The 12,205-nt window shown below is 42.0% G+C and overlaps 1 protein-coding gene across 1 annotated transcript in view; it reads left to right on the top strand.

Moving 5' to 3' along the window:
* The first annotated feature begins 9,505 nt into the window (after window positions 1-9,505).
* Asb4 (ankyrin repeat and SOCS box containing 4) overlaps window positions 9,506-12,205 on the top strand; it is a 45,685-nt gene continuing 42,985 nt past the window's right edge. The window contains exon 1 of the mRNA XM_050123851.1: window positions 9,506-9,704. Coding sequence (XP_049979808.1) covers window positions 9,506-9,704 — 199 coding nt within the window. The remainder of the gene's footprint in view (window positions 9,705-12,205) is intronic.

The following is a 12,205-nucleotide window of genomic DNA, read 5'->3' as shown; positions in this document are numbered from 1 at the left end:
AAGACAAGGTCTCACTATGTAGTCAGGGTTATCTTGAGGTAGTCTAGCCTGACCTTGCACTCTATTGGTCCCTTCTGTCTGAGCCTCCCCAATGCTGGAACATTCGAATACATAGGACTCCATCCACTATCACACATGGCTGTTGCTTAGACACTTCAACTTATTCTAAATACTGCTTATGCCTGCTGAGCTGAGTGTACAACTGATGGGAATGAAACAAATTCTTAAAAATTGATTTTTGTGTCATTAGGGGCACCATGTTTTCAATAGTAAAATGTTTTGTATGCCAAAGGCATAAGCCTAATATTAAACAAACAAACAAACAAACAAACAAACCGCAGGAAGTTTGCGGTCACTCGCTGAATTACAGAATAATAAAGGAAGTGGGGTTCAGAAGGTACTTCTGGGGATGATTCTGAGGTTGGCTTTCTGCAACATGGACTGCTCCCCAGTAGAGCTTTTATAATACTCTTTGGAGCTTCTGTGGTTTCCAGATCAGCATCATTGACACTTAGCAAGTTCTAGGTACCAGCCTATCAGCCTGGTGAGCTATTGTAACAGTACCTTCAAATATTGGTTCTAAAGCACCTCCACACTTGAGAGTTAAAGCTGTCATGTGGACTGTCCACAGGACAGTGTGTGGTCGTGCGTCATAAGCAGTGACTCATTGCCTACACAGTCCCTCGCTGTGCCCACCGGAAACAGAAACGATGCCTGAAGGCACAGCATGCGCTCCGTGTGGCATTTCCCTGATGCGAGCTGTTCACAGCAGGACTAAAATTCTACTGGAGTATTTATAAATCCAAGTTGTGTTCCCAGTGCTATCTTCCATCGCTCCTGTAGAGAGCTAATTCTTTTCTGGCATAGGGGGTTATATGCTTCCCCCGGTCTTCTCTCCTTGTATTTAACCATCATGGCATCTTCGTGAAGGCTAGAAAGAAAGTGTCTTGGAGGGGGCTTGTGTCTCTAGAAACAAAGACATCAGCTCCTCTAGCCTCTTAGCTTCTACTTATCAAATCCCTATCTCAAATACCATTTCTTCAGTAAAGTCTTTCTTGAGCCATCAAACAAGGTGGTACAACTTCTCGCTTTTAAAACGCCCCATCTCTCCAACTCCGGTTTGGATTTCTGTAGATCAGACTTGCGTTATGTGAGTTAGTGCTGTGCTTTCTTTTATCTACCAATAAGTGTTGGGGTTTGGACTGCATCTTTCTTACTATCGTTTGGCTTCTGCCTTTTCGATCTCAGTAACACCCAGTACTAACTTAGCCAGTAGCTGTTGAATTATGGTGTGCAGAGGCAGGGCTTCCAGCCGAGCCCGAAACCCATCAGATAGCTTTCAGCAAGGCCATTTACTGTACAAAAGCATACACTTGGTGTTTGTTCCTAAGAACGCCTGTGCAGGTGGCTGTCATACGTTCTTCTAACATTTATAGAATACTCGTAGTCGTGTGTAAGGAAGAAACCCACCCAGAACGGATGGAGAAATGCAAAGATGTCCTGGAGAACAAGGCCAGCTTTTTTTTTATTATTATTTTTATCGAGGGTCAGCTTTAGACATTAAAAAGGGACAGGACAGGGAAAGGAGGACAAATTTTTGATTTCACAATCTTGCCTGGGGCCTTGACGGCCAGAAGCTGCTGTTTTAACTCAATCTGTGGCTTCATGTCGTTTCAGAAGGGACTCGGGAAATCTCACTCTAGTGCTATGGGGGATATTATCAACCTAAAAGGACAATTCTAAGCATGAGAAACAAGCTTGTCTTGCTTCCCGAGAGCCCTAACCAGACTTATAAGACCGTGAGTCTTGAAACTACTGAAGACATTAGAAGAAAACACATCCAATTCATTTGCAGCTCAGTTCTTCACAGAAGCTCAGCAGGACAAAGAGCAAACGGACAGTTGTTGTTCCCCTGGTACTTTACATGTTTGCTAGATGCACACCTTGAAATGATTACTTATTACATAAATCTATGACAGAGTTTCAGCAGCGAAATTCATTGAAGGAAAATTTGATCAGCAAAGAAATAGTTCATACGTATGGATTTTTAAATTTTTAACTGCATTTGTGATTTAATCTAGACTTCTTTTTTTTCTTTTCTTTTCTTTTTTAATCTGCACTGGCACTTTCTTTTTCTTTTCAACTTCCTTTTTGAGCTACAACAGCTGGTCTTCCCAGGTTCATTTTTCAAGGAATACTGCCATCATGCGGTCTCGCGTGACAAGACAGCTCATATTCTGATTCCCTCCAGAATACTCTTTGTGGCTTTGAGAAGGGCTTTGCTGCTTGAGGTTGTATCTGTGGATTCCTTTCCAAAAGATGAATTCTTCAAATACTTGCCAAAGGCTGAACTCTGGTCCAGATTTATACTCAATTATCTAGTTACTACATCAATCCTAACATGCAGAAGCAACCAGCCTTTGGCCACCTCACAAACTTGCTAAGCCTCCCATGTTCCCCACTTAAAGGCAGCAGAATGCGTTTGCCCGCCACTTTCATGGAGCTGCCGACTTTTTTTCATGACGCAGAGGCAGAGAGAACAAAACAAGAACTCTTAGAGGGAGTTATTATGGTGCTGAAAACTCCCAAACAAGTGAAATTGGACTCCACTTGGTAATTAACATGTTCGAATAAACAAACAAATGATGTGGGTTCTGTATTTTCTTAACAGAGAAGGACTGACAGGCCGTTTTTCAGCTCCAATTCAGCTGCTCCATAGCAAGAAAATCTGTATACAAACAGAAAAACATGAATCTCTTCTCCCCACTGGTCCCCCAGCCCTGCAGTTATATTTGTATGAGCCAACCCCCACCCCACCCCCATTCCCCCACCACCACCCCCCACTCTCCCGCCAACAAATCTCCCTTCAAGAATGCGGATTTTACTTTATATTCAGGGAAATCTGTTAAGTATTATTCCAAAATGTAAAGTCAAATCTATGGATCTTTGCGAACATCTTCTAAGTTTATGTGAAATCTGGTGTTAAAGGGCGTCCTGGAATCTTGGGAAAGACAGTTTAGAAACCTGCCCGATTTCTTTACCTTACGAGAAGGGAGCGCAGTTTTCTTCCCTAACTATCCTTTGGCCTCAAAATTTTGCCAAAAGTAAAGAGAGAAGGAAAATTCTGCCTGGAATACAGCTGTGGGGTCAGTGTTTGGATTGAGACGGAATTATGGCGAATTATTCCCATGGGTGGATTTTGTGAAGTGTGTGCTGGCGTGAGAGTGGAAAAACAAGCGAGCGCTGGTGTTTAAACAAGGCTGCAAGGGCAGTTGCTAGGAGACCCCGCACACAGCTGATTCCCCCACTGCCGGCTAGGGCTTTGTCTCAAGAACCCGGGCCTTTTGTAGTCAAAGAGGACATTAAATGTATAGTCAGTCAAAATTTAGGTGGAGGAAAAATTCAGGTGGGCCAGTGCTTGGTTATTGCTCGTGTCAATCTAGCTATTCTGACGCCCATCACCCGTGAAAGATGGGCTTTGAAAAGGAAAATGTAGCATTGTGCCAGGAACCAAGGGCCTCCGGAAACGCTCAAGGGAATTAGTTACAAATGCAGTTTGAATCCTCTTCTATGAAAGGCAGATGGTCTGCAAACCAGTTCCGAGAAGCAGCTAAGTGATCACTTCAGTATTCCGAAGAGGGGACCGCCAGTCCACAAACAGAGTTCTAAGAGGAGAGGCGCGAGCGGGACTTTAGATCCTGCCGTTTACAAAACAACCATCTCAGTCATTTGTGGGAACCGTTTAATAGACTTTTATGAGAAACACACAGCCTTCCAGTTTGTAATTTAGACCCTAGAGATGCACCGAACTTGAGAGCTGGAGGTGGCTTAGAAGTTCTTCTAGCGCCCCCAACTGGCAGAAGGCGGTACCTGACGCAGCTAGTGGACAAGCGCGGTCTGTGTGGAAGGTTTTCAGAAACGCAGGCAAGGCCTCCCGCCTTTGTAAAGTAATACCAACCTTTGTCAATGCTCAAAATACTATATCCAGGGAGGAGAAAGCATTTTAAAGCATAGCAAAGAGTAAATTTTTGAATTTCGTGTTTTGAATATTTCAAGTACGTGAGCCAGAGTCATTGTCTGGGCCCCCACTCTGACCAGCATCTCTTTCTCAGGGGAGTCAATGCTGTTGTGTGAGCTTGGGGACAGGGACAATCTTTTGTGGTGCTTGTCCGTGTACAAAATCCCCGCTGTGCATTGGGTCATTTGTTTATTACAAGTGTAGGAATTATTCCTATAAGCTGCTGTGTTCGGTAGGAGAAACTGGTAAGTATTGTTACAAAGTTTAGTTGCAACTCTACCAGTCGGCCTCCAGTTCAGGGAATGTCATCCTTGGCCAGTGACCTCCCAGAATAGCCAATTGAAATCCCAAAATAGTTTGAAATTTTGGTATTGTTTGTTTATTTTTATATTTAATGTGGGTGATGGATGGGGAGAGGGCTCTTCGGTACTTTATTGCTTCTCTATGGAAAAAGAAAATCCATCACTATTCCCTAAATTGGAAAGGCTAGTGTGCATTAAGTCTGTGACACCGTAACTTTCGAGGTGTTGGTGCAGGCAGCCTGATGAGAACTGAGCTTGGGTTCGAGACATAGAAGAGAGGAAACAAAACATGTGCCTCTCAGTCCCACGCCTCTCATTTACTGCAGAAAGACATCTTTGGAGACATGGAGCTTGTCCATCATCTTGTCCAGACCTTAGGGGCTCAGAACCTGTTGATTTGGCCCAGAAAGCTTTGCCCCCTAAAGAGCCAACAAGACTCACTCTCTCACTCACCTCCGTTTTCCTTCCTTCTGGGAGAAGCTAACCACCATGCTGGGAGGATTTCAGATAGGCTCCTGGGGAGACTGTGTGGACAGAAACCAACTCTAAGTTGTTAGTTAACTGACCAAGTCAGTTTGAGAAGCTACTAGCTAACCCCTAGCCTGCAAATCTTTCACCTGAGGGCTCAGACATCACAGAGCCACGACAAGCCTTGCCGTGCAAGATTATAAATGATTACAAGGTTGTGTCAAACCAACAAATTTTTGGACTGTTTGTTAGCTAGGAAAAAAAATAACAACCACGAACCTGCGATTCCTTTGCCGTTTGCCCTTGCAAAGTTCCATATAACTGTTGGTCCTCAGTTTTCCTGACTTCTGTACTGTATTGGATTGGTGACAATGATTTCAATTACAGTACTAAACCACTTGCCTGTTGATATAGAAAACTTTGGATTTGATCTCTGCTGAAACCCATCCTACAACTGGAATTTTCCACTGCATTTGTCAGTACAAAGATTTAATCTGAAACATATATGAAACAATGACGGACACAAAAACAATGCAGTGTGCCCTGAGAGATTACATAGCAGCCCATTAAGTATTACAGATAAGAATGGGATTATCAGGCAATCTCAGAATGCACGTCGGTGAGCCCATAGCAAGGGTGCCCTGATTTATCGACTGGAAAGTCAGAGGGGCCCAGGGAATTCTCTTTTCACAGGAATTCTAGCTTTGGAAAATATGTTTTAGGAGTCTGGCGTCTTATTTCTTCCCTGTAGTTGCACTTAACAATTGCAGCCTACTAGTGTTTTAAATCCATGTTTTAAGAGGTCACAATAAACCAAGGGGCCATTTGTGTTCCAAAGATGACACACAGTGGGTAGCTTGTGTTATATACAGTCATTGAAAAAACAAGCAACCAGGCCTTTGTGCCTGCTGCTTCAGCACCGCAGGGAGTGCAAGGGGCTCCTTGGGTCCACTTGCCTAAACATTATTGATGTGTTGGAGTTCTTTCTACCATCAAGACCAGAGGACACTATCCGAGGCATGTTATGAAACATTAACAAAAAAATACATTGTGAGTTTTCATTTTCAGAGCCAAAGAGAGGGGGGTTCCTGACAGGCCAGACTAGATGCCGTAAAACTCGGCCATTTTACATGGTGGCTTCCTGTCACTGAAGGGATGGGTGGCTGTTTGAAGCTAAGTCTAGATGATAATAACAAGACTTATGTTGGTCTTTCTTTCTTTCTTTCTTTCTTTCTTTCTTTCTTTCTTTCTTTCTTCCTTTCTTTCTTCCTTCCTTTCTTTCTTTCTTTCTTTCATCAGTCACAATATTTCAGATATGTTACAATGACTTACATGGGTAATTTAATTAAGTTATTTGTTTTTTAATTCAAATAATCTCTGAATTTTATCCTTTGGTTTTTGGATAAACCGGTCAATAATTTTCTTTTAGCAGTATGGTAGAAATAATTTTCTTAATTTTGTGTATTTCTTCACATGAACTTTGCTTTCTCAAAATAATTCACAAATACACAATCACTTTGTACAGCTATGAAACTGAACTTTGAAAAAGACAAATGTTACAAATCGGGTATTAAGAGAACAAGGGTTTGGAGAGCAGGCCACGTGTAGTTCAGGTGGCCTCGCATGCATGAGGCTGTGCATTCTGCCCTCAGCACCAGACCAAACCGAGCTAAAAGACAGTGGCCACAGCAGCAGAAGCAATAAGAAAACAACTTTTTTTTTTTTTTTTAGTTATTTTACCAAAGGAACTTGCATTTTTTTTTTAAAGCCAAACAAGAACTGGAAGCGGGGGAAGGATGTCAAATGATAGACTTTCTTCTACAATGCAATGCTAATCCCGCTTTCTTTGGAGGGAGATCAATGGGCTAGTTAACCCCGAGAGAAAAAGCAGAAGTTACAGAGGAATTAACAGTCTCGGTTTGGCCTTTTCTAGCCAGGAAGACTGGAGTCTTGCTGGATTACAAGCAGAGATACCAGTTGATCCAGGGGTTAATGACCCTGTTCTCATTCCTGCTCACATTCCTTGGTGTGCCTCGTTCTTTGTGATCCCTGGATATGGGTTGGGGATGAGAGGTTGCAGAAGCGACAGTGTTGCTGGATAAAAGCCACACAGCTTCTGAATTGGTTGTAGCCATGTGGCTACCATGGATGAGGACCTCATAACTAGAGGCAAATACTGGAAACACATATTCTATGACCAGAGGAAGCTATAACGGGAATAAAACCAAATAAGACCCAGTTAACGGGAGACACTGCACAGAGTTCAGGAATGAGGGGCAGGAAGGCAATGAGCCCATTCGGCCTCCTTTCCTCCCCAGCCTCACAAGGGTCTGCTCATACTGGTAATTTATGGCATAGCATCTATGCTAATGTCTATGCTAGGTGTTAAATATTGTTTCTGCACATATCACTTCTTCCTAGAAGTCCCTTTCAGGGAAAGTCAGAACTCTTAAAGACACAGTTAATTCCTAGGATAGTGACTACTCATCTAAAGAGGCTACTACATATCTGGCTCAGATTGACCATATTTTGTCTGGAATAAACTAAATTGCCCTTTATTTTACTGCCAAGTAAAATGGGGGATAATGGTGAGAGGGTATCAGATCTATTTAATTGTCATGAACCAGGGATTCTGTATAAAATTTTAAAAGTTTGCAACTTTGTGAAAAAAAAAATCCATTGGGCAGGCAGCAAAGAATCATAGGCCACAGCACCACCCAGGCCTTTAGCACACAAGAGTGTACGTCAGTGGTGACTTTTGTCTGTTTCTCTCATGGCTGTATTTCCAGTGCCCTGGATAAGTCACGGTCGTACAGCAGCACTCAGTAGGCATTTGCTGAAGAAATGCTAAGTTCAGGCAGCTCTTCCATAAGAGTCTCAATGTAAGTTCATCAGAAGCAGAAAGTGATGTTACCGGTCCCCTGGGGACTAAACCCAAGGCTGAGCAAGTCCTTCCAGTCTCTGGCTCCTGCTCCCTCCAATTTCCAGGTCTCCTGCTCTCAAACACACAATTTTGCTGCTGTCAACACTTGAAAACACACAGCAAAAGCTTAAATTAACAAGCTTTTAAAAATTCAAATAAAAGTAAAAACTACGTAAAACTAATGGGCAGTGTTAGAAGTCGTGGCAATGGGTATAGTGTTCTGACTTCAGGAGTGGGTGATGGGGATTTCTGGTGGGCTTGGTTTGTTCCGTGATGGGTCTGGGTATTGAATGCTCAAGTCATTATGATTTGATAAGCTGTGTGCTCAGGACTGGGCAGTTTTGTGTATTTATGTTACATATGGGCATGTCGAGTGAAAAGGTGTGCTGACAACCATGTTCCTAGACTTCTGCACCATTAGAAAATGTAAAAAGTTCACGTGGCTATTTTTTTTTCTGCAAGGATTTTCTGAATCCACTCACAATATAAAAATTACAGCTAATTTTTAGTCTAGTTAGAACTTCCTATTAGTTCTCTAATTTTAATGATGACCAGTAAATAGAATTAAATATCTTTCTCTTCACCTTTTTCTGTTGAAAAACTAACACAGAGGAGCTGAAAAAAACAAAACTTAAATCTACCAGGTAACGACATAGTGTTAATTTCCCGTCTTCTTACGTGCTGCTCATTTGGCTCCTGTGTTATTTCTGTATCTTGTCTCTTGATCTAGCTCCTCTTTCTATGTCTGAACTGTTTTAAAACAAAAGTTTTAGAGGTATTGGATGCTGCTAGCTTAGTAGAAAATAAGACTGTGTGAGACACCCTGGGTTTGATCCCCAGCAACACACACACACACACACACACACACACACACACACACACACACACACACACACGGCAGACAAAGGAGGATGTGTTAGACGGTGTCAATTGATTATGCATTGTGTTATTTGAGCACCAACACTATTTTTTTCACACAATCTGCATACCCAATCCACCCATTTTCCAATCCACCCTCTCGCATTAAAAAGTAGCATCAGGTCTGTATTTGTAGTTGTAATTTGTCTAAAACAAACACAGCTTTTCCTCACTGGCTTGAGAAATAAAAAATCAGCATTCAGGGACACTCGCTCAGCTCACTTGTTGCGCCTGTTTGTCCTGTTTCTTCAGCTTCTTTCTTTCCCCTAAAATGCTGACCCTCCCCCACTCCCTTCACCAGCCTACCCCGCTTTTTCATAATATTGAAATTTTTCAACTCTAGGTTACTGGCAACCCTTCTGTTTGTTTTTAGATGTGCATAATTCGGCTCAATTTTCCAGGCTCATTTCACAAAATCATTAAAGGTTTTCAGGAGCACGTGTATCAACAACTGAACCAAATCCTCATTTGGGGCTATTAGTTAGTCAGAATAAGACACCAGCGCTCCAGCCAGGCACCAGATGTTGTTGGTGAGGGGAAACATAAAGAGCTTTAAGGGCTTTTTAAATCTTACACTTTCACTTTGGTCTTATAAGAACTAATTGTGACAACTCACGCTCGCAAATGTGTCACAGGAGCCTTCCCTCACATCGACACCACGCACTGCGGAAGGGACTTGCTTACGCATCTGCAGTTCAAACGACCTGAAAACTCACTGACAGCCTGGGAGGATATTTTGAAGTTTGAAATGATCCCTATATAAATAGAACGGATCAGCATAACTTTGGGATAAAATTAGCCGGCAGTTTGTGGACTCTGCAGGCTTGCCTGTGTGCTGGGTGCTGCTCTCCTGGTAAATCTCGGCTCAGCTTCCACATGGCGCAGAGGACGGACGGCATCATCACCCCTTCCAGCAAAGCTGGAGCTGCCAAGTTAGTTAAGAAAAATTTCTTGGAGGCAATAAAGTCAAATGACTTCAGAAAACTGGAGACTATTTTAATCCAGAGGCAATTAGATGTGGACACAGTGTTTGAAGTTGAAGATGAGAATATGATTTTGGCATCTTACAAACAAGGTAAAAATTGTAGAGGTGTAATTGTGAAATTGTTATAAAATGAATTTTTAGGTCAGTAGGTCAGTTTTTGTCTTCAAAGCATTTGTTCTTAATGTTAGTGCTTGTTTAGACATTGTTTCTAATTTTTAATCTTTCCTTTTAAAACTAGAATGTGTTTGGGCTGTTTTATATATTATATACACATTGCTGTCTGTCTGTGCACATACACGTTTGGGCTGTTTTATATATTATGTACATTGCTGTCTGTGCACATTTCTGTGGACTGCTCTTTGCCATTCTCGTGCCTGGAATTCGGGACCCTGGGTGGCTGCGTTTGTCATGCACGGCGTGTTAGGTCTTCTCTTGTGACTGTAGTGGTATAGAATAAAGAAAACATCTCTGACTCTCCTTAAAGACCGCTGAGGTCTACGCGCGTGACAATGTGGCGGTTGGGGGTCAGGCTGCTGAGTCTTTGCTAACAGTCAGTTACGGATACACCATCTCTCTGTCTGTGTGAATGAAAATGGGGAATTCTTTTCCACCTAGAGATTTAATGAATGGAGAAAGCCGGGCCACAGGCACCTTCATGGTCTGCGTCATTTTTATGGGTTTCAGTGCAGAAACAAACGCTGAAGTCAAAATATCACAAAGTTAACTTTTATTTTTTCCTTTCTTCTGTACTACAATAATAGTTCAAAAAAATTTCAAGGGCTTAGTTCAGAATCTCTGCTTTGTACATAAAGAAAAAAATAGGAAAATGACAATTAGAACAGAAAATTTTTTATTAAGGTTTCTTTTCACTTTCTGGAATTCCTGCTTAATGAATAAGAAATAGATTAACAAACTCATTCTGATTTCTCAAATCAACTAGTTAATTGGAAAACTTAAGTAGTTAGGCCATCTGGTGAGCAAAGAAATAATCTGCTCACCCCCATTTTTGCCTAAGAAAAGAGGTGGGAAAATCTTGGGAGTGGGGGTGGGGATATATGTTTATGCCCAATATAAATCTGTTTTCTATTCATACACAATCATTAGAGGCACCAATTTCCAGATACAAATGCTAGTAGCATTTATTTCTATCTAATTCTCTGCAGTTCTGGAGGAAGCATAAAATAGTGGAGACCAGTTGCTGCGTTTTTGATTTGTGCTTCATGATTAATTTTCATTGATGTTTTGTCTGAAAAATGAAGGCGTCTAATTTTCTTTTGTGCAAAGTTGAAGGGATTCTGCTGAAGGAAAAAATTATATGCTACATAATTAGATGGCTTGCGTCTTGTGACTTTATTTAATGATACTATCTAAATGATAAGTATATTTGAAGAGATTTTAAAATGTCTATGTGTGCCATACAGAGTAAGACCCAGATTCGAGCCAGGGGATAATCTCCTTGACACTGAGCTGCATAGACCACCTTCTCTTATTTCCAGAGTAGGTAAACCTGCAGACAGCACAAGGACTCATAAGTTCTGAGAAGGGAACTTGGAGGTGTGTGCTCTTGGCCAGCAGACACAGATTCTCTCATTTCTCACGGTGTCATAGCCCCCAGATGGGAAGAAACTGTGTATCCATTGTCAAAATAAGCGAATTCCTGTGGTTCTTATGGAGTTAACTTTTTATTGATGGTGATGACTGTTTTTCTAGCATTCAGGTCTTGGAATGTGGCTTTCAATCAGGGGCAGAAATTTAAACTGTCCCCCAAAGAAAAGAGGGAATCCCAGTCTTACAGAGGTGTCTGTCAGAAATTTATACCTTTGGGACCGTCCATGAAAGCAGCGTGCATGTGGGCACACAGTGTGTATAGAAATAATTTTACTCTCTGTTTATCATGAAGAGTCAGGCACTGCCTCCAGTCGTATGCCTTAGGGTAAAATTCCCACTTTCTCCAAAGTTACTGGGAACTTATTTTAGGTGCCGCCAGGCTTCACGCCAGCCCCTTCACTCCGAAGGGTAGGCATGGAAGCAGTAAATAGTACCCTAGCTGCTGGCCCAGTAAAGTGGGCCTAAGTGCTGATATCAGTGTCTCACCTCACAAAGAAATTCTCAGAACAGTGAGGGACTGGGCGGTCTACAGCTGGGTAGGTAATTATTCAGTCAGCTCCTTCTGGGGTTTGTCTAAAGGACGTGAACCACCTCTGTGTGGCTTTGAAAGATGTGTGGCTGGGTTACTGTTTCTGATACTTTTTTTTTCATTAAGTAAAAGCAGACTTTTAGGACATTGAAAGGCTACATGTTATTCTTTGATTTTTTTTTTAAAGTACAAGGGAAGGCTGTACTCCTAAAAGTGAAAGAGAAAACTTCACAAGACCCCCCCCCCTGTGAGTTTGATTCATTTTTATAAAAGAGTGGGGAAAGCCCCGTCACTCACACCCACTCTCAGAAAGGGGACATAGTGGTTTATTCTCAAAGAGTGGGTACTTCCTGCTCAGGTATCTTCGCAGAATAAATGAAGCAGCATGGAATCTGGGCGACAGATAGATATGGTCACCTTTAAACTTTCTTACACAGCTGAGAAAATTATTCTT

The sequence above is a fragment of the Alexandromys fortis genome, unplaced genomic scaffold, assembly GCF_014885135.2.
Source record: "Alexandromys fortis isolate MF-2015 unplaced genomic scaffold, M_Fortis_MF-2015_v1.1 scaffold_214, whole genome shotgun sequence".
Classification (NCBI taxonomy): Eukaryota; Metazoa; Chordata; class Mammalia; order Rodentia; family Cricetidae; genus Alexandromys; species Alexandromys fortis.
This window is presented reverse-complemented; position numbering and strand designations above follow the sequence as displayed.